We start from the raw sequence: 27,199 nt of genomic DNA, 5'->3' as shown, positions 1-27,199 counted from the left end.
GGGCCCAATGCCGTTCTAAGGATGGTAAGGCCTGAGCAGGTACAGGCATTAGTCAATTGGGTGGCCGACAGTGGATCCAGCACGTTCACATTATCTCCCACCCAGTCTTCTGCAGAAAGCGCACAGATGGCGCCTGAAAACCAACCCCATCAGTCTGTCACATCACCCCCATGCATACCAGGGAAACTGTCTCAGCCTCAAGTTATGCAGCAGTCTCTTATGCTGTTTGAAGACTCCGCTGGCAGGGTTTCCCAAGGGCATCCACCTAGCCCTTCCCCAGTGGTGAAAGACATAGAATGCACTGACGCACAACCACTTATGTTTCCTGATGATGAGGACATGGGAATACCACCTCAGCAGGTCTTTGAAGATGAAGAAACACAGGTGCCAACTGCTGCGTCTTTTTGCAGTGTGCAGACTGAACAGGAGGTCAGGGATCAAGACTGGGTGGAAGACGATGCAGGGGACGATGAGGTCCTAGACCCCACATGGAATGAAGGTCGTGCCACTGACTTTCACAGTTCGGAGGAAGAGGCAGTGGTGAGACCGAGCCAACAGCGTAGCAAAAGAGACTCCGCCAAGAGACTCCGCCTGCTACTGATCGCCGCCATCTGGGACCGAGCACCCCAAAGGCAGCTTCAAGGAGTTCCCTGGCATGGCACTTCTTCAAACAATGTGCTGACGACAAGACCCGAGTGGTTTGCACGCTGTGCCATCAGAGCCTGAAGCGAGGCATTAACGTTCTGAACCTGAGCACAACCTGCATGACCAGGCACCTGCATGCAAAGCATGAACTGCAGTGGAGTAAACACCTTAAAACCAAGGAAGTCACTCAGGCTCCCCCTGCTACCTCTTCTGCTGCTGCCGCCTCGGCCTCTTCTGCTGCCTGCCGCCTCGGCCTCTTCCTCCGCCTCTGGAGGAACGTTGGCACCTGCCGCCCAGCAAACAGGGGATGTACCACCAACACCACCACCACCTCCGTCACCAAGCATCTCAACCATGTCACACGGCAGCGTTCAGCTCTCCATCTCACAAACATTTGATAGAAAGCGTAAATTCCCACCTAGCCACCCTCGATCCCTGGCCCTGAATGCCAGCATTTCTAAACTACTGGCCTATGAAATGCTGTCATTTAGGCTGGTGGACACAGACAGCTTCAAACAGCTCATGTCGCTTGCTGTCCCACAGTATGTTGTTCCCAGCCGGCACTACTACTCCAAGAGAGCCGTGCCTTCCCTGCACAACCAAGTATCCGATAAAATCAAGTGTGCACTGCGCAACGCCATCTGTGGCAAGGTCCACCTAACCACAGATACGTGGACCAGTAAGCACGGCCAGGGACGCTATATCTCCCTAACTGAACACTGGGTAAATGTAGTGGCAGCTGGGCCCCAGGCGGAGAGCTGTTTGGCGCACGTCCTTACGCCGCCAAGGATCACAGGGCAACATTCTTTGCCTCCTGTTGCCACCTCCTCCTACTCGACTTCCTCCTCCTCTTCTTCCACCAGCTCATCTAGTCAGCCACACACCTTCACCACCAACTTCAGCACAGCCCGGGGTAAACGTCAGCAGGCCATTCTGAAACTCATATGTTTGGGGGACAGGCCCCACACCGCACAGGAGTTGTGGCAGGGTATAGAACAACAGACCGACGAGTGGTTGCTGCTGGTGAGCCTCAAGCCCGGCCTGGTGGTGTGTGATAATGGGCGAAATCTCGTTGCAGCTCTGGGACTAGCCAATTTGACGCACATCCCTTGCTTGGCGCATGTGCTGAATTTGGTGGTGCAGAAGTTCATTCACAACTACCCCGACATGTCAGAGCTGCTGCATAAAGTGCGGGCCGTCTGTTCGCGCTTCCGGCGTTCACATCCTGCTGCTGCTCGCCTGTCTGCGCTACAGCGTAACTTCGGCCTGCCCGCTCACCGCCTCATATGCGACGTGCCCACCAGGTGGAACTCCACCTTGCACATGCTGGACAGACTGTGCGAGCAGCAGCAGGCCATAGTGGAGTTTCAGCTGCAGCACGCACGGGTCAGTCGCACTACAGAACAGCACCACTTCACCACCAATGACTGGGCCTCCATGCGAGACCTGTGTGCCCTGTTGCGCTGTTTCGAGTACTCCACCAACATGGCCAGTGGCGATGACGCCGTTATCAGCGTTACAATACCACTTCTATGTCTCCTTGAGAAAACACTTAGGGCGATGATGGGAGAGGAGGTGGCCCAGGAGGAGGAGGAGGAAGAGGGGTCATTTTTAGCACTTTCAGGCCAGTCTCTTCGAAGTGACTCAGAGGGAGGTTTTTGGCAACAGCAGAGGCCAGGTACAAATGTGGCCAGCCAGGGCCCACTACTGGAGGACGAGGAGGACGAGGATGAGGAGGAGGTGGAGGAGGATTAGGATGAAGCATGGTCACAGCGAGGTGGCACCCAACGCAGCTCGGGTCCATCACTGGTGCGTGGCTGGGGGGAAAGGCAGGATGATGACGATACGCCTCCCACAGAGGACAGCTTGTCCTTACCCCTGGGCAGCCTGGCACACATGAGCGACTACATGCTGCAGTGCCTGCGCAACGACAGCAGAGTTGCCCACATTTTAACGTGTGCGGACTACTGGGTTGCCACCCTGCTGGATCCACGCTACAAAGACAATGTGCCCACCTTACTTCCTGCACTGGAGCATGATAGGAAGATGCGCGAGTACAAGCGCACGTCGGTAGACGCGCTACTGAGAGAATTCCCAAATGTCACAGGGGAACAAGTGGAAGCCCAAGGCCAAGGCAGAGGAGGAGCAAGAGGTCGCCAAGGCAGCTGTGTCACGACCAGCTCCTCTGAGGGCAGGGTTAGCATGGCAGAGATGTGGAAAAGTTTTGTCAACACGCCACAGCTAACTGCACCACCACCTGATACGCAACGTGTTAGCAGGAGGCAACATTTCACTAACATGGTGGAACAGTACGTGTGCACACCCCTCCACGTACTGACTGATGGTTCGGCCCCATTCAACTACTGGGTCTCTAAATTGTCCACGTGGCCAGAGCTAGCCTTTTATGCCTTGGAGGTGCTGGCCTGCCCGGCGGCCAGCGTTTTGTCTGAACGTGTATTCAGCACGGCAGGGGGTGTCATTACAGACAAACGCAGCCGCCTGTCTACAGCCAATGTGGACAAGCTGATGTTCATAAAAATGAACCAGGCATGGATCCCACAAGACCTGTCCGTCCCTTGTCCAGATTAGACATTAACTACCTCCCCTTAACCATATATTATTGTACTCCAGGGCACTTCCTCATTCAATCCTATTTTTATTTTCATTTTACCATTATATTGCGAGGCTACCCAAATTTAAATAAACCTCTCCTCTGTCTGGGTGCCGGGGCCTAAATATATGCCAATGGACTGTTCCAATGTTGGGTGACGTGAAGCCTGATTCTCTGCTATGATATGAAGACTGATTCTCTGCTGACATGAAGCCAGATTGTCTGTTACGGGACCTCTCTCCTCTGCCTGGGTGCTGGGCCTAAATTTATGAAAATGGACTCTTACAGTGGTGGGTGACGTGAAGCCTGATTCTTTGCTATGATATGCAGACTGATTCTCTGCTGACATGAAGCCAGATTCTCTGTTACGGGACCTCTCTCCTCTGCCTGGGTGCTGGGCCTAAATTTATGACAATGGACTGTTGCAGTGGTGGCTGACGTGAAGCCTGATTCTCTGCTATGACATGAAGACTGATTCTCTGCTGACATGAAGCCAGATTCTCTGTTACGGGACCTCTCTCCTCTGCCTGGGTGCTGGGCCTAAATTTATGAAAATGGACTCTTACAGTGGTGGGTGACGTGAAGCCTGATTCTCTGCTATGATATGAAGACTGATTCTCTGCTGACATGAAGCCAGATTGTCTGTTACGGGACCTCTCTCCTCTGCCTGGGTGCTTGGCCTAAATTTATGAAAATGGACTGTTACAGTGGTGGGTGACGTGAAGCCTGATTCTCTGCTATGACATGAAGACTGATTCTCTGCTGACATGAAGCCAGATTGTCTGTTACGGACCTCTCTCCTCTGCCTGGGTGCTGGGCCTAAATTTATGACAATGGACTGTTGCAGTGGTGGCTGACGTGAAGCCTGATTCTCTGCTATGACATGCAGACTGATTCTCTGCTGACATGAAGACAGATTCTCTGTTACGGGACCTCTCTCCTCTGCCTGGGTGCCGGGGCCTAAATATCTGAGAATGGACTGTTCCAGTGGTGGGTGACGTGAAGCCAGATTCTCTGCTATGGGACCTCTCTCCCATTGATTTTGGTTAATTTTTATTTATTTAATTTTTATTTTAATTCATTTCCCTATCCACATTTGTTTGCAGGGGATTTACCTACATGTTGCTGCCTTTTGCAGCCCTCTTGCCCTTTCCTGGGCTGTTTTACAGCCTTTTTAGTACCGAAAAGTTCGGGTCCCCATTGACTTCAATGGGGTTTGGGTTCGGGACGAAGTTCGGATCGGGTTCGGATCCCGAACCCGAACATTTCCGGGAAGTTCGGCCGAACTTCTCGAACCCGAACATCCAGGTGTTCGCTCAACTCTAATCCCCACCTATACCTTGGTTGACCTTGATGCACTTATGTCTTTTTTCAACAGTATCAACTATGTACCTATGCCTCCTCATCCTCCACCGTGTCCTCAGGCTCCACTGCAGGGACAATTCACAGTGCCCCACCATCATACTACATGTGCAGGGCACAGCGGTGTCACGCTGTTCTGCACCTAGTTTTCCTAGGTGAGCAGAGTCCTTCAGCAAGAAATCGAATCCTGGCTTTCTCCTCGACAACTCAAAATCGGAACAATGGTGACCGACAACAGGAAGAACATGGTGTCGTCGCTGCGTCAAGGAGGGCTCAGCCATGCGCTTGAATGGCGCACGTGTTCAATCTGGTTGTAAAGCGGTTCCTGAAGTCTTCTGCCCATCTGCAAGACATCCTAAAAATGGCCAAGAAACTTTGCATGCATTTCAGCCACTCATACACCGCAAAGCACACCCTCTTTGAGCTGCAGCGGCAGAACAGCATTCCCCAACATAGGCTGATATGTGACGTTTCCACCCATTGGAATTCCACCCTCCATATGTTGGACCAACTATATGAACAGAGAAAGGCCATAAACGATTTCTTGATAATGCAGGTGGACGGAGGTACTTCTCTGTGTAACTTCAATGTTAGCCAGTGGCAGATCATGCGTGACACCTGCCGTTTGCTTGGGCCCTTTGAGGAGGCCACTTTATTTGGCAGTCGCCAGGACTACGGGATGAACAACGTCATTCCACTGATTCATGTCCTGGTACAGATGCCGCTAAATCTGGCTGGCCAGGGAAAATGAGACATTGTGACTACATCTCACGGCCACATGAGCCCTGTGGAGGCTAAACTAGAGGAGGAGGAGGAGAAGGAGGACATTCGAGCACAAGCAATGCATAGAGACATGGGTGGTTTTTCTACACAGGTGACAGGAGAGGAGGAGCAGGAGCAGCCAGAGGATCTACAGGGCAATGAGGAAGATGAGGCAGAGGACCCAGACACACCGTGGCATTATGCACTGGAGATGGAGGCAGGGAGTCCCTCCTAGTAACTTGCGCAAATGGCCCGATGCATGCTCACTTGCTAGTGACAGCCGAATCGCCAGAGGGATGACTACTGGTTCTCCACCAAGTAAGACCCTTGCTACCAGTCCAAAATGGGTGTCTTTTTCACACCTGCTGAGAGGAAGAACAAACTGAACTACTATCGAGACATCCTATGTAGTTTGTTGGCCGCTGCCTATGTGCATTATCACCCATTCTCATGCAGATCTGACATGGCTGCTGAGGAGGGTGGGGGGTTGCAGGAGCAGTACCAGCTCCATCAGCAGCAACTTAAGTTTAGAGTTGCTGATGAGCAGTTTTCTTCACCCGCCTACTGAAGAAACTACTCACCAGCAGCAGCTAGACATAGAGCAGAACCTGAACCAGCAGGTTGTGGCATACTTTGAGTGCACTCTGCCACACCACATCGAAGATCCTCTGGACAGCCAAACTCGATTTGTGGCCGCAACTGACCGAGTTTGCCTTGGACAAGTTTTCCTGCTTGGCCAGCAGTGTGACATCAGAGCGGGTGTTTAGTGCGGTGGGGGCCATAGTTACCCCAAGGAGAACTCGCCTGTCCACCCAAATCGTAGAGCAAGTGACCTTTGTGAAAATGAATCTGGTGTGGATCAGACAGGATTTTCAAACACCAATGCCTGTTGCAGCAGACTAGATCATCAATTGTGTCACACCAACACTTTGACAAAAGAGACCTGTTTCTTCTGGCTACCTGCTTCAGATACTATTCTGATGCTGCCGCCCGCCTGATGCCACACCTGCTGCCAGGTGCTCCCACTGTCAGCCACCATCTTCAGCTGGTACTGGTATTGCCCCCTACCTACCGACTCTGTCACTGGGCCACTCTGTGGTCTCCTAATGCTGCTGCCACCTCACCACTCTGTGGTCTCCTCATGCTGCTGCCACCTCAATACTATGTATCTGGGCCACTCTGTGGTCTCCTCATGCTGCTGCCACTTCACCACTATGTCACTGAGCCACTCTGTGGTCTCCTCATGCTACTGCCACTTCACCACTCTGTGGTCTCCTCATGCTGCTGCCACATCACCACTGTGACACTCTATGGTCTCCTCATGCTGCTGCCACTTTACTACTCGTGGTCTCCTTATGCTGCTGCCACTTCACCACTCTGTGGTCTCCTCATGCTGCTGCCACATCACCACTCTGTGGTCTCCTCATGCTGCTGCCACTTCACCACTCTGTGGTCTCCTCATGCTGCTGCCACCTCGACACTATGTCTCTGGGCCACTCTGTGGTCTCCTCATGCTGCTGCCACTTCACCACTCTGTGGTCTCCTCATGCTGATGCCACCTCACCACTATGTCATTGGGCCACTCTGTGGACTTCTCATGCTGTTCCCACCACCCACTTCATGACTGGGCCACTAATTTGCCTTTTTAGCCTGGTTGACATCATCATTTATTTGACCCTTCTTCTGGTCTGTCAGAAGGAAGGAAAAATGAGACGCACAATAGATACTGTCTATTTAGCAGCTGTAAGGCCTGTATGGTCCCATCAGAATTGGGTTATGATTTGGTAGCCAACAGGAGTGGGTACAAAACACAGAAGACATGCAAATATTCTATTCACGTGTCATCTCTGTTTTGGATCCACTCCTGTTTTTTTGGCGTTAGCAATACTGATAGATTACTGACAAAATGCTGACCGAGTGAAGGCGGATGCTCATTAGACAGGATCCTTTTTTGGGGGGTTATTGTTCTGATGGATCAGAGGATGGGCAAAAAAATCAGTGACATCAACACAAACTTACTGCTGACACCCTCTCCACTCTGTCAGGGGGGCTCTACTTGTATAAGTGTTTAATAGAACAGATTTTATAGACATCTATGTGGAATCAGCTGATGACGGTGTAAAAGGAGTGTGCTTCTTCTTGACGCTAACATCGACTGTGTAAGGCTGAGTTCACACGAGTTATTTGGTCAGTTTTGGCACCGTAACTGCCCAAATAAGTGAACTGTGCAGTGATTCTAAGAGTGACACCTGTCATGTGCTTGTCACAGTATTGTTTCACTACCACAGCAGACTACCTATGCGTGTTACTGCAAGGCTCTTTGCAGCCAGGAAATAGCAGTTTTTTTATGTGATTCACCATGAATAAATTTGGATCGAATCGAATGTTTTCGGAAAATTCAGAGAACCGACCGAATCAAATTTTTTAGAAATTCGCTCATCTCTAGTTATGATGTATATATCGTATGCATATATAGTGAGTCAACAAACTGTACGATAAACACTTAGTAGGGCGACCATCTTGTCCTACATGGAGATCTTCACATTTGATGCAGATGTACAGTAAGTATATAGTGGAGAAAATGGTGGACAGGGGACAATTACATAACTGATTATCAATCCAATAACTATCATGCTGAACATCACAAACTTAGTGTGGTGTAGATGGCACTCTTAATCCTGTACTTGGGTATCAAAAACATCTTTTCCCATCCCTGATATGTACTATATATTTAGCAACAGGCTACCATGGCATTTTTCACTATGTCACAAAAAAAGTGGTTCAGGGACTTAAAAAATATGGTCTTTGGTATAGTTTACACTTTTTTTTTTTACATTGACAAATCTGCACCATTATATCTATACCATGAAGGAGCTTGTAAATTTCATTTGCTTGAGTATATTTACAGATATCTTTTAATCTGCTGTGATCTTATACTTTTTTTTATTTGCTTTGTTTTTCTTACAGGGTACAATATAAAAGTTATATCTGGTGCTCAAACCTTATGATGAGGAACCACTGCTATGGGGTGGGGAGTTTATTCGCATGTGCTCACTCACACAGGTAGTTCTTTATGGAAAAGCTACCTACATAGAAATTATTCTGAGGGTCCACCCTTCATCTGCACAGAGCAATGTACCGGTACATTTTGTTCATATAAAGAATTGTTAAACAACATATAAGAAAAAGACCCTAGTAACAAGAGATTGGTTCAAAATCTTCTGCTGAACCTTTGTGGCCTATTATTGTGTCAGAATCTAGACCCATCTGAGTATGCTCTGGTACACTAGTGGGTAAGTTCAACTGGGAGGACATATTTCAAGTAACCAGTAGATAGATATGACCCTCTTGCACATGCAGCTTGTAAATAAAAACCCTTCGTCCATTTCACACAGCCATAGCTACATTTTACACACTATTTTTCCATGCTATATTTAAGCATTGAACATACTTTGATATTCTAAAAACTTAAAAACCTGTATATAGAGTACCCTAACATTCCTTTGTCCTCTTTTCATGCATGCTGGTTACAAAACAAGCAGAAAGGAATGCTCTAAACCCTGCTTTAGTTGAAACAATGACAATAGATTACATCACATTATAAGACACTAACATGCTGTGTCTCACTTTATACTGTAGAATAGCCATTTGTAAAGTAATACAATATAAATTATCTTGTATTGTCATTTGGTGTATAATTAGGAACAACAACTCCAGTGGGATTGCTTTTATTACTGCAATAATCCTAACACTGCAAAATCCCAACTAACAAGAAACCACAGTATATAGTGAGGTAGTTGGCTTCACCCTGTATGTCCCAGTGTCTGTCCTAAATAAATAAGGGAGCAGGCAAAGCAATTCTGGAAAATGTGTAAGTGCCAGGGCTGAATGAATAATTTAGTAACATTCCAGTGATGATTCACAGAACATTTCATTTAACATTATATAAAGGTCTACAGTGATCACTGATGTTATCAACTCACAGAGGGTTTCCTAGATAATGTGTGACCTATAGAGGTTTTTGGCGCTCTGCCAGTTGAACATTTACTAATCACAAGAAAAAGAAGTCTGCAATGCTTAAGGGTACTTTCACACTAGCGTTATTCGTTTACGACATTGAGTTCTGTCCTAGGGGCTCAATACCGAAAATTAACTGATCAGTTTTATCCTAATGCATCAGGATGTCTTCAGTTCAGTCTTTTTGACTTTCAGGACAGAGATAATACCGCAGCATGCAGTGGGGGGAGGCTGCAAGAAGGAGAGAAAAAAAGATTCTCTCTCCCTGGGTAGCACTACTGGACCCCAGGGGAATGGTAACATGGACTTCTGTGCATGTTATCAATGCCCCTTCCCTCATTAATCAGGGAGCATATTTGCTTTCCGATTGTCACATATGGGGTCATTTTTTCCAGAAATGGAGTGAGGACATGAGTGCCCATCTAATCACTAGTGTTGATCGAGCATGCTCGGCCGAACACCAGTTCGGCTCAAGCATTGCGATGCTCGGCACATCGCGGTGTTCGGCCGAATATTGCTTGTGCTCGAACGCGATGCTCGAGTCTCCTCCCTGCAGCCAATAAACATACAGGTAAGTACTGCCACTCACTGTAATGCCGTAGCCATGTCGGTTACTGGCATTACAGTGATTGGCTGACCGGAACGCGTCATTGGGTGCTATAAAGTGGTTAGGCCAGTCTTAGTCAGGGAGAGCTGTGCTGTAGAAGGGACAAATAGTGTAGGGAAGTGAATTATATTTTTTTGTCAGGCAGAGTTGGTGTTAGAGACCCAAAACTAATGTTGTGTCTGGCAGCAATATATTTTTTAAGTACTTTTTTGGGCCTCTCCCCAAGCCCGCTTAAAGAGGGACATGAGGAGATCTTGTGCCCTGATTCCCAAACACTTCAGCATCCACAGTCAGAAGAAAATGGCAATGGGGAACCACAATTAGTGTTTTACAATGTGGATGATGATGAGACACAGTTGCCAATAAGTCAACCGCTATTAGTGTCTCAAGAGGTTGATGATGATGAGGATGAGACACAGTTGTCAATAAGTGAGGTTGTTGTTAGATCAACAAGTCAGGAGGATGACCAGAGTGAGGAAGGGGAAGAGGAGGTGGTGGACAATGAAATCACCGACCAAACATGGGAAGTTGGCAAGCCGAGCAAGGACAGCAGTACAGAGATTGAGGGATCCGCAGCACCGCAACAGGCTGGAAGAGGCAGTGGTGTGGCAAAAGGGAGAAGGCGGGCCACACCAAACAGGCCTGCAACTGTTCCCCGGAGAACCCTCTTGCGGAACTTTCCCTTGCCAAGGGGTAGGTGTTCCACAGTCTGCCGCTTTTTTTTATGAAAGCGCAGATGATAAAAGAAATGTCATTTGCAACCTGTGCCATACCAAAATGAGCATGGGCGTGAACACTAGCAACCTCACCACCACCAGTATAATCCGCCACATGGCATCAAAGCACCCTAATAGGTCGGCCGAATGCCTGGGTCCACAATCAGTGTTTGCGAGTCACACCACTGCCTCCTCTTCCCCTGAGTTACGTGCTGGCCAATCCCCTGTTCAAGACGCAGGCCCTGATGCCTCCCGCTCTGCACCAGAACTTTCACAAACACCATCAGCTAGCACATCCACTTCTGTGTCCCAGCGCAGCGTGCAGATGTCCATACCCCATGCCTTTGAACGAAAGCACAAATACCCAGCCACCCACCCACAGGCCATAGCACTAAATCCGCACCTTTCCAAATTGCTGGCCCTGGAAATGTTGCCATTTAGGCTTGTGGACACTGAGGATTTCTGCAGCCTGATGGCGGCGGCCATCCCCACCTTACACCAGCATGTGTCCCGTAACATCATTCATGCCATGAATAACGCAGTTATTGGGAAGGTCCACTTAACGACTGACACATGGACAAGTGCTTGTGGCCAGGAACGCTAAATTTCCCTGACGGCACACTAGGTGAACATTGTGGAGGCTGGGAGCAAGTCGTACCCTGGGATGGCACAGGTGCTACCAACGTCAAGGATTGCGGGCCCTACTTCCATCAGGATTTCAGCCACCACCTACATTAGTGGCTGCAACCCCCCCTTCTCCTTCTCCACTTCCACATCTGAATTGTCATCTTGCAGCACCAGTCAGCCATCAGTCAGTAGCTGGAAGCAGTGTAGCACTGCAGTGGGGAAGCGGCAACAGGCCGCTCTGAAACTTATTTGCTTAGGTGACAAACAGCACACTGCCGCAGAGCTTTGGCAGGTTATAAGGGTCCAGACTTAACTGTGGCTTTCGCCACTCAACCTAGAACTAGGCATGGTTGTGTCTGAAAATGTCCGTAACTTGGTGGCAGCTTTGGACCTCGGCAAGCTCATACACATACCATGCCTAGCCCACTTGTGAAACTTAGTGGTTCAGCAGTTTCTCAAAACCTACCCCATTTTGTATGAGCTACTGGTGAAGGTGTGTCACGTGTGTGCCCATTTCCGCTGCAGCAGCGCTTGCAATTGCCATACACCGACTGTTGTGCGACGTGAGTACGTGCTGGAACTCCACGTTCCACATGTTGGCCAGGCTTTGTGAGCAGCAGAGGGCAGTAGTGGAATACCAGCTGCAACATGGTCGTCTCCTTTCCAGTCAGCTGCCGCTCTTCACAAGCGATGAGTGGGTATGGATATCTGACCTCTGTGAGGTGTTACGCAACTTTGAGGAATCAACACATCCCGCTTCTGTGTCTACTGAAACACTTGCTGCTCACAATAAAGGCGGACGCTTTGCATGTGGAAGAGGTGGAAATAGGAGAAGACAGTACACAGGGTGATAGCCAGACCACCCTAATTTTGTCTTCTCAGCGCGAATTGGATGAGTATGAGGAGGAGCTGGAGATGGTTGCCTCCGCTACAGAGGGTAGTACCCATAGCAGATTTATTCCATCGGTTCAGCGTGGATGGGCAGAAGAGGAGGAAGAGGATGAGTTTATTGAGAGTCATCCTCCTGATGAGGACAGCAAAATCTTGTCTATTGGGACTCTGGCACACATGGCTGACTTTATGCTATTCTGCCTTTCCCATGACCCTCGCGTTGTATGCATTTTGGCCAACACGGATTACTGGTTGTTCACCCTTCTCGACCCCCGCTACAAATCTGTCATTCCTGTGGTGGAAAGGAGTAGCAAAATGGTACAATACCAGAAGATCCTTGTGGAAAAATTGCTCCAAAAATTTCCAGCTGACAACGCTGGCGGCAGAGTACGTGGTTCTTTGGGCAACCGAGGAGAGGAGACGATGGGAACACACAGCAGTGTCAACAGAGGCAGGGCAACACTCTCCAAGGCCTGGGACAGTTTCATGAAACCCCGCCAGCACCTTCTCCCTGATGGGTGGCCTACTGTCACAAGGAGGGAAAAATTTTGGAAGATGGTGAAGGAGCACTTAGCACACCATGTCTGCACCCTAATGATCCCTCTTGGGTGTCCAAGCTGGACACGTGGCATGAACAGGCGCTCTACGCCTTGAGGTGCTGGCCTGCTCTGCCGCCAGCGTTTTGTCAGAGTGGGTATTTAGTGCTGCTGGGGGCATAATAAATGATAAGCGCATCTGCCTGTCAACTCACAAGGCCTGGATTGCCCCTGACTTCTCTACTCCACCAGAGGAAAGCAGCTGAACATAAAGGCACTTTAAATGTGGTTTTTTTGGTGTATTGAATACACTGTATTCCCATGCACCCCTTCCACCACAAAAAAGGATATAAGGTTCAATCTTCCTTTTCTCGTCCTCCTCCTCTATCATATCAACATGCTTATTAGGCTGCCCTCGCTGCTTATGTTTTAGAGGGTCAGCTCAGCAGCAGGCCCTCAACCATAAGTTTTTCGATGGTCAGCTCAGCAGCAGGCCCTCGCCCATACATTTTTTGATGGTCAGCTCAGCAGCAGGCACTCACCCCTAATGTTTTAGAGAGTCAGCTCAGCAGCAGACCCTCACCCATAATGTTTTAGATGGTCAGCTCAGCAGCAGGCCCTCGCCCATAATTTTTTCCTTGGTCAGATCAGCGGCAGGCACTCGCCCCTAATGTTTTAGAGAGTCAGCTCGGCAGCAGACCCTCACTTCTAATATTTTAGATGGTCAGATCAGCAGCAGGCCCTCACCCCTAATGTTTTAGAAGGTCAGATTTGCAGCAGACCATCACCCCTAATGTTTTAGATGGTCAGATCAGCAGCAGACCGTCACCCCTAATGTTTTAGAAGATCAGATCAGCAGCAGACCCTCACCCCTAATATTTTAGATGGTCAGATCAGCAGCAGACCCTCACACCTAATTTTTTAGAGGATCACCAGCAGGCACTTGCTCCTAATGTTTTAGAGGTTCACCAGCAGGCCATCAGTCAAATTTTTCAATTTGTATGATGCCCTCCTTTATGTGTAATAAAGGGTGTAATGGAGTGTCGGTTCCTTGCAATTTTTGGCAGTTCTTTCACTTAGTGCATAGGCTTTATGAGTGTAGGATTCCCACTACCTGAACAATTGTACCATAATGTGAATGAGGCCCTACTTTATGTGATATGCAGGATGTATCAGAATGCCGCTTCCTTGTAGATTTTGGAAGCACTTGCACTTTATATACAAGTTAATATACAGAAAAGAATGTTTCCTAACAATTTTTCCTCTAAAATCGATTTTATCTTTGGTTTGTGCATATTAATGTCAGTCTGTAAAAGTGGCGTACTACTCGGACAACAATCTTCCCAGCAGCGACCTGGGAGTCCAAGATGCATCCAGACATCTTTCCCATGCTGTTACCGAACCATTTCAGTGGTGTTTCCATCAATTTCTGACCTTTTCCTGTGAACCAGACACCCTCCCCTCTTCAGAGCAGGGGGTGCCTGGTTTAATGCTTGGGTTCTCCCATTGACTTACATTGTGCTCTGTAGAGCACCCAGGCATCCCGAGGTGTTCTACTCGAGCACCCAAGCACTTTGGTGCTCGATCAACACTACTAATCAACCCTCTGCACCTTATTAGGCTATTTTTTGATGCCATGACCCAGATGCTTATCAACATCTGGATCACAGCATCAAAAAATTTGCACCAAACATTTGTACTCCACACACACAAACATAAATAAAGTTACAATTTTACACTGTTCCTATCCTGTCCATACCCAGTCTTTAAAATATACCCGATCTATAATATATGCAGAATGCTTCTCTAGTGATACCTGACTGTTACATATTGCAGTAATACCAATTATTTCTAAAGTGGAAAAAGTTTCTATCATTTAGAAAATACATTTTGTCTCACTTACTGTTGCCATAAACAATTGTTTTCAATTCGTTTTACAAAATGAACCAGCATGACAAACCAAGGCAAACTGGGTTTTTGCATAGGCCGTATGTTTCAATGGCAGCACTAATGTAGGGTATTTTTTTTATCCCCCATACAGTCTATGTAATACATTGTATATATCCCCAAGTGATTCCTATAAAAACTACAACTCATCCAACAAAATTCGAGTTATCATACAGCTAAATTTAAGATTTTTTTTTTTATGACTGATAGAACACAAAGGGGGCAAAATGTTACTGGTTTTTAAAGCTGAATAATGTTATGTCACTAAAAATTTAGAATGCACTTCAGTTGTGTGCCAGCTACAGTATATTTACTTGAGACATAAATTAAAGTCTACAATAGAAAAGTGTACAATTTTGATGTGACTGAAGCAGGGTTAAAGAGGTTTTCCTAAATTTTAATATTGATAGCCTATGTTCAGGATGGACCATCAATACATGATTGGTTGGGGTCCTACACCCTACACCACTGCCGATCAGATACTCTGCAGTAGCTCCAGTGCCTAACTTCACTTCAATGGGAGCAGCAATTGTGCAAATGCACAATGAACAGAGCTGTGTAGTTCTGTTGCTGACTTCTGGCACTGGATTGATTTTACTCACTTATATAGCGCTGACATATTCTGCAGCACTACAGACATTGTCATCACTTGCTGTCCTAAGTGGGGCTCACAATCTAAGTTTCCTATCAGTATGTCTTTGGAGTGTGGAGGGAAACCCACATAAACACGGTAAGAACAGACAAACTCAGTCCAGTTCTTAGTTGGATTCAAGCCTAGGACCCTGGTACTGAAAGTACTGAGTCCAATAAACCCTACTGCCCGTCACTACTACAAAACATCTGATAGGAGTGTATAGTGTTGGACCCAAACCAATCAAATATTGATAGCTTGAGGATAGAATATTATAATTTTGGAAAATCCCTTTTAAAAGGCCCTTTTACACAGGCTGAAGATTGGGGCAAGTATCGGGATGATTGTCCCTTATAAATATATGCCGCCGATTACCAGATGAGCATGCATCATTGATCTGGTGATTGCATCTTTTATAAAGCATTTTTGCCAGCAGCACATGGTCCTGAGTAAACAGAGATCTGCTGCCAGTAGACAATGAACCTATATGGGGTTGAACGATTGCACCAGCATTCGCTCGTTCTCATACAGGGGGATGATTGCTGCATGTAAGTGCTGCTATCACCTCTGCCAATAATGGCCAGTTATTGGGAATGATCGGTTAGTTCCTGATCATTGCCCATCAGTCGGACTTTGTGAACGGGCCTTTACACAGCTCTGCTCTCATCTATGATCCATGACAGGTGTTGCGGCTTATCTGCATACACATAAATGGAGTTGACTGCAGTGCCAGACACTGTACATGTGTGGACCAAATCAATGAGGCCATTGGTGTAGGAACCAGGCACTATGTGATTTACTAAGTATACATACATGGGTATTACCAAATGGTTTGTGCTATTATTTTTATGACATCACATACTATTAACATTACTGCCATTTGTTGGATCAAGATTGGTGTAGTACCCCTGAAAAGAGTTATACAGTGACAGTTCAGTGTTCGATTAGGTAAGTCATAATTCCATATTAGTGTCGGTTACCTAAAAGGTAAGACTTTCCATCTCCCAGGGGATCTTTCTGGTATCTGGGCACACTGAATGGTGGAAGCATGTGGAAGGTCTTCTCCAGCAAAGGTTCCAGTCTTGAGGCAGATGGATCAGCGGAATGGAAAAAACTGTAAACCTGACAACAAGAAGGTCGGGCCCGGCACACTGGAAATGAAAATAAAGACAGAACATCAGGAAATTGAAAATAAATCAATATAAGCCAATTAAAGAGGTAACAGAACTTTGTTATGAATTTCCCAAGAAATTGAGATTCCAGAGAATCCAAAATGTTTGATTCATTTTGGACGACTCGCTTAGAATGGCATCCTCCATTTTACAGATCAGAAGATAGCACAGCAGTGCAAGGAAAATGAGAAAGGAGACTCACATGACCCTGGGAGAGGCCTTGGTTGGCAGGCTTGCCCATAATTCCTTACAGTCAGCTTCAGGCAATTAGGAGGGACTATCCCTGTGATGGCTAACCTACGGCACTCCAGCTGTGGTAAAACTATAACTCCCAAGATGTACACTTGCTTGGCTGTTCTCAGAAATTCATAGAAATGAATAGAGCATTCTGGGAGTCGTAGTTTCACCACAGCTGGAGTGCCGTAGGTTAGCCATCACTGAACTATACTGACACGTGGGATATAAGATCCTGACCTTGGATTATACAGATAGAGAGAGAGAAAACAAAGCTACATTCACACAACAGTGATACAAAAAATCAGCCTTTAAAAACGTTAAAAACAGCCAAGAAAAATGAATGAATGTCATATTTTTTTTTTTTTTTTTTTTTTTTTTTTTTTTTTTTTTTTACAGTGCCCCCGTATATAAAATTCCCCTATTAGTGCCCTTAAATCTAAAAATTGCCCCAATAGTGCCCTCCTGTAAAAATATTGTCCCCAATAGTGCCCTCAATTCTGCTGGGTCAGAAGAAAAAACAAACAAACAAAAAAAAATTGCTGGAAGAGTCATAAATGCTGGAAGAGTCAGGTCCTGCTATCCACAGTGCGGAGCAAGTGCTCCTTTACCTTCAAATGGATGAGGTGAGCATTTTTTTTTTTATTTTAACACCTGAAAGGTACCCTTTCACACAAGCAAGTTTTCCGCGCGGGTGCAATGCGTGATGAAAACACATAGCACCCGCACTGAATCATGACCCATTCATTTCAATGGGTCTGTGCACATGAGCATTTTTCTCACGCATCAATTCTGCGTTGCGTGAAAAATGCAGCATGTTCTATATTCTGCATTTTTCACGCAGCCCTGGCCCCATAGAAGTGAATGAGGCTCCAGTAAAAAACACATTGCATCCGCAAGCAGGTGCGGGTGCGATGCGTTTTTCACTGATGGTTGCTAAGAGATGTTATTTGTAAACCTTCTGAAAGCAATTGCAGACAAAACTGACTGAACTTGCTTGCAAAATGGTGCGAGTTTCACTGAACGCACCTTGAACGCATCCAGAGCCACACGCTAGTGTGAAAGAGGCCTTACCATTTTCTTAAGGCCATTAGACAGGTCCACTATTGTATAATCAGCCATAAAAAAAACGGGCCCATTGATTTCAATGGAGTTCATATAACTGAGATAATAGCCCCATAGACTTCTATTGGTTCAGAAAATGGCAATTTTTCCCCATTCGTGTGAATGTAAATCTTATCTTTAAAACCAGAATAAAGCTAGTTTAGTGTCGGGAGACTTTAATGACACCATAGCTAGTTAGTTAGATTTAGTTATTTAATTAATTGACTGACAGAGATGTAGGAATACCTATTCAAAGGAAAAAGGGCCTACTCATGTATAAGTAAATCTGGAAGATCTATGTCTAGAATTGATCTGGCCCTGATAAATAAAGGATATTTAAACTGTATCAAACGGATGAAATATGAGACCAGATCTGTTTCAGATCATGTTCTTTTTTTAAAAGAGCTGTGTATGGTTAGGAATAACCTCAGACAGAAACCCCCATTTAGATTGAATCCCCACTAGCTATTAATAATTGATAATCATAACCAGATAGAAAATGAGATTACTTCCTTTTGGGATAAAAATACAGCTTCAGCTAAACCTCAATTTGTTTGAGATGCGTTTAAAGCGGTCATGAAAGGGATCTTTATCAGTACAATTGATAATGTGAGTAAACAATATGCTATGAAGGAGAAAGAACTAGAGGAAGCAGCTGCGGCTGGAATGGTTGGCTACGCCAAGTTAAAATCGGAGGAAGCTAGAGAGATTATGCAGAGGACAGGGCAGGCTTTCTCCGATTTTCTTTTGGAAAAAGCTCAACAGAGGTTGTTCTTTAGAGGCCAATTTTTTTTTTCTGAGGCAGGGCCTCTGGGGAAGATGCTGGCTAGGGTAATAGCTAGCCAGGACCCAAAGAAAGAGATTCGTAGCATTCGTGCTATGGATAGGACCATTATTGAAGATCAGGAGGGAATTATGGAAACATTTACAAATTACTTTTCAAAATTATATGAATCAGAAAGTGTTCTTCCAGAGGATGTGATTGACTCTTGAGATGGACCTAGGCCTTCAAGAGATAGACGATGTAATTAAAGCCTGTTCAGGGAACTCCTCTCCTGGATTGGATGGATTCCCGTATGGGTTTTATCGTAAGTATAAAGTACACTCACTGATTCAATAAAGAAGGAATCCCTTCCAGAAACAATGACAGAGGCTGTCATTACACTGGTATTAAAGAAGGGTAAAGATCCTAATGATTTGGGGTCATATAGACCTATCTCTCTTCTTAATACAGATGTTAACCTCATAGTCAAAATCTTAGAGAAAAGTTTGTCTAGTGTTATGACATCAATTATACACCCAGACCAAACAGGTTTTATGCCTAAGAAAGGGACCCATTACAATTTACATAATCTCTTAACTAATATACAGATGTCCGGGAGTGATACACAATCTATTTTGTCTATAGACGCCTCTCAGGCCTTCAATAGAGTGGAATGGAGGTTCCTGTAGAGAGTGCTTCATAAGATGGGCTTGGGCCCTAGGTTTACTAATATGATAAAACTTCTGTATAGGTCTCCTACCACAAGATTAAATATAAATGGTCATCTTACAATAAGTTTTCTTTTGACTAGAGGCACTCACCAGGGATGTCCACTTTCTCCTCTTTTATTTGATATTTATATTGAGCCCTTGGCCGCTAGAGTTAGACAGGATCCTAGGATCCTGGGGTTTGGGATATTAGGAATTGAAGACCGAATTTCTCTCTATGCAGATGATATTTTGTTTTATGTTCAACAGACACAATCTACGCTCTTGAGCATCATTCAAACGATACATCAGTTTGGAGAGGTTTCAGGTCTGTATGTAAACTGGGAAAAAACTACCCTCATGCCCTTGGACAATAGGAATTGAGCAGGCACCTGGGGCCAATGAGCTGGGGGGGTCCTATGACCCCCCCGTGTAGGCAATCGCAGCAAACCTCAGGTCAATTCAGACCTGCGGTTTGCTGCGTTTCCGGGTTATTCGGGTCTCTGAGGACCCGATAACCAGGAACAGGATGGTGATCGGTGGTGTGATATTACACCACCAATCACCATCCTGCAATCCTGAGAGGTGATGGTGACATCACCTCTCAGGATCGCTTCTGATTGGTAGGTGGGCGGGCGGCGGGAGGTTCAAATCTTGGCAACACTCCTCTCCTCCTCCTTTTGTGTCCGGGGAACACAGGAGAGAGGAGCACATGTCGGATCTAAGCCAGCATCACCCCATCTGTGCCCCAGCACCCATCTAAGCCCCAGCATCTGATCTGTGCCCCAGCACCCCTCATCTGATCTGCCAGGTAATAAGGGAAAGGCTAGAGAAAGGATGGGTTAGGCAGGGATATAAAAGGTAGTGAAAAAAAAAATCTTTGATTGCATCACCCTAAATAGGGTGTCTGGGGTCCACAGCACAGCTGTGTGACCCTAGACCCCCCCCCCCAGGGGTGCTGCCGCTTGCCGCCTGCCCCCCCAGAACTTTTTTGGGGCGCAAGCAGTTTTTTGTGTGTACGTATGCTGACTGTGGACGGCACTCTTAGCGTCCGGCCACTGTTAGCGCATCGCACACCCCACTGCTGATCATCTTCGGGCGGTTGATCAGTGGTTTTTCATTATTTATTTTTCAAATTTTCCCCCTTTTTTTTTTTTTTTTCTGTTAGTTTTAGGGATAAATACGTGAACACCTGTGCTCCCACACACACTCACACTGAATAAAGATTTACACGCACGCACACACACATGCAGACACACACTTCCCTATGGCCCGCCGGATGTTCTTGGCCGAGGAGGCATACGCCTAGCTTGCCTCTGAGTCTGAGACTCCTAATGAGGATGAGGATGACCCCACTTTCCTGTTGTCATCCGTGTCCCCCTCATCATCTAGCGATGATGATGAGCCCCCAAGGCGGCGTAGACACCGCCAGGCGGAGCAAGGGGACCGCCATGCTAGGGACCCTGTGGCCCACCCTAGTACGAGCAGCTCTGGGGCTCGTACTAGTTTTCCGGCCCACCAGTTAAATCCACCGGAGTCCCCTGCCGGTGAACTTGTCTGGTGTACCCCAGAGCGATTTGAGCCCGTGATTTCTGATTTTGTAGGCCAACTAGGAATCCAGATTTCCACAGTGGGCTTCACTGAATATGACGTTTTTAGTCTTTTTTTTTTTTTTGACCACTTTGTAAATCTAATGGTGGAGCAAACAAACCTGTACGCCCAACAGTTTGTTGCTCAACACCCGGGCTCCTTTTTGGCTAGGCCCGGTGGCTGGACCCCGGTCAGTGCAGCCGAGATGAGGACATTTTGGGGCCTTGTGCTGCACATGGGCCTAGTCAAGAAACCTAGTGTCAGGCAATACTGTAGTGGGGACGTCCTGTACCAGACCCCACTTTACAGTACGGCCATGACATGTACCCGGTTTGAGGCCATCCGGAAATGCCTGTATTATTCAGATAATGCAGCATGTCCCCCCCAAGGTGATCCTGCCTATGACCGCCTGTACAAAATCAGGCCGGTCATCGATCACTTTGGGGCCAAATTTGTACAGGCCTATGTACCTGGAAGGGAGGTCGCGGTTGATGAGTCTCTCATTGCGTTCAAGGGGAGACTCATTTTCCGCCAGTATATTCCCTCAAAGCAGGCGAGGTATGGCGTGAAGCTGTACAAACTTTGTGAGAGTACTTTAGGGTACACTTACAAGTTTCATGTGTACGAGGGGCGAGATTCCCGTATTCAACCCCCAGAATGTCCCCCCACTCTGGGTGTTAGCGGGAAACTTGTGTGGGACCTTATGCACCCACTGCTAGATAAAGGTTATCACCTGTACGTGGATAACTTTTATACTAGTATCCCCTTGTTCCAGTCCTCGCCGCCAGATCCACGTCCGCTGTGGGACCGTGCGGAAAAATCAGCGCGGCCTCCCTGCCCACCCCCTCCAGGTACCTATCCCCATGGGTGAGACCCGTGCCCTTACCAGTGAAAACATGTTGCTGGTCAGATATAAGGACAAGAGGGATGTCCTTGTACTGTCCACAATTCATGGTAACAGCATCACCCCTGTCCCTGTGCAAGGTACCGTGGCAACGGTCCTCAAGCCCGATTGTATCGTCGACTACAATCGGTATATGGGAGGAGTTGATCTCTCTGATCAAGTCCTCAAGCCATATAACGTCATGCGCAAAACCCAGGCATGGTACAAACAAGTTGCAGTCTACTTGGTGCAGGTTGCTATGTACATCTCTTTTGTGCTGTTCTGGAGTGCTGGCAATACAGGGACATTCCTTCAGTTCTATGAGTCAGTTCTCAAGGCCCTGATCTTTTCGGACCGGGAAAGAGCAGGCCGGAGTACCTCGGGAACTGTAGGCACTTTCCAGGTGTGGTCCCCCGTCCCGGACCCCAAAAAAGTGTGTCGCAGAAGGGGGGATACGGAAGGACACCACTACTCAGGGCTACACTTGCCCCGGTCATCCGGGCCTCTGCATTGACAGTTGCTTCAGCGAGTACCACACTTCCATGGAGTACTAAATTTATATCCCAATTTAGCCACTGACAATCGGATAAAAAACTGGTTCTCAGGCTTGAGACACTAAAACAAAAAAAAATAAAACATATTATTTAGTAAAACTAAAATAAATTTCAAAAGTAGACTTATTAGGTATCGCCGCGTCCGTAATAATCTGGTCTATAAAAATACCCCCCCAACCCCTCAGATAAACACAGTAAAAAAAAAAAAAAAAAAAAAAACTTTTTTTTTGTCACCTTACATCACAAAAATTGTAATAGCAAGTGATCAAAAAGTCATATGCCCACCAAATAAGCTCCAATAAAACTGTCCTCTCATCCCGCAAAAATTGGGCCCCTACATAAGATAATCAGCTAAAAACAAAAAAAATGACTCTTAGACTATGGAGATACTTAAATATTAGGTATCGCCGCGTCCGTAAGAATCTGCTCAATAAAAATACCGCCCCAACCCTTAAGACAAACACGGTAAAAAATACAAAAATAAACGGTGCCAAAAAAGCAATTTTTTGGCTAATTTTCCATGTTAATCCGTTTTTTTTCCCACTAACAAAGCAAGGGTTAACAGCCAAACAAAACGTAATATTTATTACCCTCATACCGCAGTTTACAGAAACACCCCATATGTGGTCGTAAACTGCTGTATGACCAAATGGCAGGGGGCGCAGAAGGAAAGAAACGCAGTATGGTTTCTGGAAGCCAGATTTTGATGGCACCATGTCCCATTTAAAGCCCCCTTGATGCACCACTAGAGTAAAAACTCCATAAACGCGACCCTATCTAAGAAACTACACCCCTCAAGGTATCCAAAACTGATTTTACAAATGTCGTTAACCCTTTAGGTGTTCCACAAGAGTTATTGGCAAATGTAGATGAAATTTCAGAATTTCTATTTCTGGTAACCTTGCCTCCAAAAAATTTAATATAGATAAACCAAAAATAATATGTGCCCTAAAAATAGTCCCAACGAAACTGCCACCTTATCCCGTAGTTTCCAAAATGGGGTCACTTTTATGGAGTTTCTATAATCAGTTTTGAATACCATGAGGCGTGTAGTTTCTTAGATGGGGTCACTTTTATGGAGTTTCTACTCTAGGGGTGCATCAGGGGGGCTTCAAATGGTACATGGTGTAAATAAACCAGTCCAGCAAAATCGGCCTTCCAAAAACCATACGGCACACCTTTCGCTCTACGCCCTACTGTGTGCCCGTACAGTAGTTTACGGCCACATATTGGGTGTTTCTGCAAACTACAGAATCAGGGCAATTAATATAGCATTTTGTTTGGCTGTTAATCCTTGATTTGTTACTGGAATTTTTTTTATTAAAATGGAAAATTTGCCAAAAAATAGAAATTCTCAAATTTCATCTCCATTTGCCAATAACTCTTGTGCAACACCTAAAGGGTTAACGACGTTTGTAAAATCAGTTTAGAATACCTTGAGGGGTGTAGTTTGTATAATGCGGTCATTTTTGGGTGGTTTCTATTATGTAAGCCTCACAAAGTGACTTCAGACCTGAACTGGTCCCTAATAATTGGGTTTTTGAAAATTTCAAGATTTGCTTCTAAACTTCTAAGCCTTGTAACATCCCCAGAATATAAAATATCATTCCTAAAATGATCCAAACATGAAGTAGACATATGGGGAATGTAAAGTAATAACTATTTTTGGAGGTATTACTATGTATTATAGAAGTAGAGAAATTGAAACTTGGAAATTTACAATTTTTTCAAAATTTTGGGTAAATTTGGTACTTTTTTTTATAAAAAAAAGTTAATTTTTTTTAACTTCATTTTACAAGTGTCATGAAGTACAATATGTGACAAAAAAACTGTCTCAGAATGGCCTGGATAAGTCAAAGTGTTTTAAAGTTACCACCACTTAAAGGGACACTAGTCAGATTTGCAAAAAATGGCTTGGTCCTCAAGGAGTTAACACTTTAAAAATTGCTGACTTTCGAGTATTTAGGAATTACAATCTCTCCTAGGGTGGAAGATTTTATCCCGCTCAACTTGATTCCATTGATAAATAAGCTAAATTCTAAAATAACAACTTGGCCTTGCTTATCTCTATCGAAGGCTGATAGAGTATCCCTAATTAAGATGGTGATTCTTCCCCAGTTATTGTATCTCTTTAAGAATTCTCCAGTTTGGATTGGGGATAGATTTTTAGAATTAATCGATAGAATTATTAGGGACTTACTTTGGGGACGGAAACGCGTAAGACTTAAACTAGAGCATTGGTATAAGCCCTTGGAGAGAGGAGGAGTTAATCTCCCTTGCTTCAGGGGTTATTTTTTAGCCGCACAGTTCTGTTTTTTCCGTGAGTGGACTGATAGTCCACTCTGTAAGTATTTAGTCAATAGATCTCCGTATGACAATTTTCTCACTATTGGAGTCTGGTCAATTGACCGACTCCGATAAAGAATTTAAATCCGCCAGGAATCTTTTTATGAAGTCATGGTATTCAATCAGACTTTGGTGTGGAGTGAAAGGTTCAATTGGATGTACTCCGCTGTGGCATAATAAGCACTTGTAAAATTTAGTTGAACTAAATAGAGATTCATACTGGCAAAAAGGCAATATTCTGTATGTGACACAGGTAGTAGGAAATGGGGATATTGTTTCATTCACGGTATTATCACAAAGACAAAAATTACAGAAATGATCATGGTTTCGGCACCTACTGTACAGTTAAGATCGGCACTATTAAATATTAAAGAAAAAAATTGGCTTGAAATCCCCTCTTCTACACAATTTATTGAACTGATAGAGAATTTGGGGCAAAGGATGAAGATTTCTCAACTTTATAAAAGTTTACTTATAGCACAATTTGGTGATATTTTGTCTCCTGGACAGAGGGCTTGGCAAAATGAATGTTTAATGACTCACGTAGAGGATCAGGAGAAGCTACTTCAGGATCTAAAACTGGTTTCACATAATTTCAATCACGTTTTGGTGCAGTTTGATATCCTACATAGACTGTACGTTACTCCTCTCTGGCTTAATAGATGTGGTATTAGGAATCATTCTAATTGTCCTAGGTGTGATGTTCCTGATGCAGATTATTAGCATTTTACTGTTGAATGTTGGGTATTAGGGGATCTTGCCAGGGTGGGTTGTCATCAATATAAAAAAAAATATTCTGTTTAAGATAATGTTCCTGGCAAGACTCCTAATAGCACGCTCTTGGTTTGCGCGAGAGGTTCCAAGCATTAATACATGGTTAAAGTTGATAGATACAGTCCTCATCAAAAGTTTAAGACCACTTGAAAAATGTCAAAAAAACATATTTAGCATGGCTGGCTCTTAACAAGGTTCCAAGTAGAGCTTCAACATGCAACAAGAAGAAATGGGAGTGAGACAAAACATTTTTTGAGCATTCAATTTAATGAAAACAGCAAATAAACTGAAACAGGCTGTTTTTCAGCTGATCAAAAGTTTAGGACCACACCTCCAAAATACCCCTAAACCCCCCAAAACAGAAATCCAACTTCCAAACATGAACTCCGCAGTTATTGTTTATCACTTCAAAAATTTGTTTCGGCATGCTTGATGCAAGCGTTTCCACGAGGTGAGTGGGAACATTTCTCCAAGTGGTGAAGACGGCCGCACGAAAGCCATCTACTGTCTGGAACTGTTGTCCATTTTTTAAACTTCCCGTGCCATCCATCCCTAAAGGTTCTCAATTGGATTTAGATCAGGGGAACATGCAGGATGGGCCAAAAGAGTGATGTTATTCTCCTGGAAGAAGTCCCTTGTCCTGCGGGCATTGTGTACTGTAGCGTTGTCCTGTTGAAAAACCCACACAGACGAGGGCCCTCAGTCATGAGGAATGTTCTCTGCAACATCTGGACATAGCCAGCGGCCGTTTGACGCCCCTGCACTTCCTTAAGCTCCATTATTCCACTGAAGGAAAAAGCACCCCAGACCATTATGGCGCCCCCTCTACTGTGGCGCGTAGAAAACATCTCAGGTGGGATCTGCTTGTCATGCCAGTAACGTTGGAAACCATCAGGACCATCAAGGTTAAATTTTTTCTCATCAGAGAATAAAACTTTCTTCCACCTTTGAATGTCCCATATTTGGTGCTCTCTTGCAAAGTCCAAACGAGCAGTTCTGTGGCGTTCAAGGAGACGAGGTCTTTGAAGACGTTTTTTGTTTTTGAAGCCCTTCAGTTTCAGATGTCGTCTGATGGTTATGGGGCTGCAGTCAGCACCAGTAAGGGCCTTAATTTGGGTCGAGGATCGTCCAGTGTCTTGACAGACAGCCAATTGGTTCCTCCGGCTCAGTGCTGATGAAATTTTTTGGGGTCTTCCACTTGACTTTTTTGTTCCATAACCCTCAGGATCATTTAAGAAATTCCAAATGACTGTCTTACTGCGTCCCACCTCAGCAGCGATGGCGCGCTGTGAGAGACCCTGCTTATGCAGTTCAATAACCCGACCACGTTCAAAAAGGGAAAGTTTTTTTGCCTTTGCAATCACAATGTGTGACTTACCTGACAGAAAATGACAATGAATTCACATCTTTGCACAGATTTGGCCTTTTAAAGGCATGTGGTCCTAAAATTTTGATTAGCTGAAAAACAGCCTGTTTCAGTTTAATCTTTATTTTCAATTAATTGAATGATCAAAAAATGTTTTGTCTCACTCTCATTTCTTCTTGTTGCATGTTGAAGCTCTACTTGGAACCTTGTTAAGATCCAACAATGTAAGGTCTCTTTCACACTTGTGTTGTTCTTTTCCGGCATAGAGTTCCGTCGTCGGGGCTCTATGCCGGAAAAATCCTGATCAGGATTATCCCAATGCATTCTGAATGGAGAGAAATCCGTTCAGGATGC

The 27,199-nt window shown here is 45.5% G+C and overlaps 1 protein-coding gene across 1 annotated transcript in view; it reads right to left on the bottom strand.

Moving 5' to 3' along the window:
• The window catches only part of LOC122932456 (membrane-associated phosphatidylinositol transfer protein 3-like), an 802,287-nt gene that overhangs the window by 63,704 nt on the left and 711,384 nt on the right, over positions 1 to 27,199 (bottom strand). The window contains exon 10 of the mRNA XM_044286869.1: positions 16,333 to 16,503. Within this exon, the coding sequence (XP_044142804.1) occupies positions 16,333 to 16,503 (171 nt within the window). The remainder of the gene's footprint in view (positions 1 to 16,332; positions 16,504 to 27,199) is intronic.

This window comes from Bufo gargarizans, chromosome 3 (genome assembly GCF_014858855.1).
Source record: "Bufo gargarizans isolate SCDJY-AF-19 chromosome 3, ASM1485885v1, whole genome shotgun sequence".
NCBI classification, from domain to species: domain Eukaryota; kingdom Metazoa; phylum Chordata; class Amphibia; order Anura; family Bufonidae; genus Bufo; species Bufo gargarizans.
The sequence above is the reverse complement of the archived record's forward strand: the minus strand, read 5'-3'. Positions and strand labels throughout refer to the sequence as shown.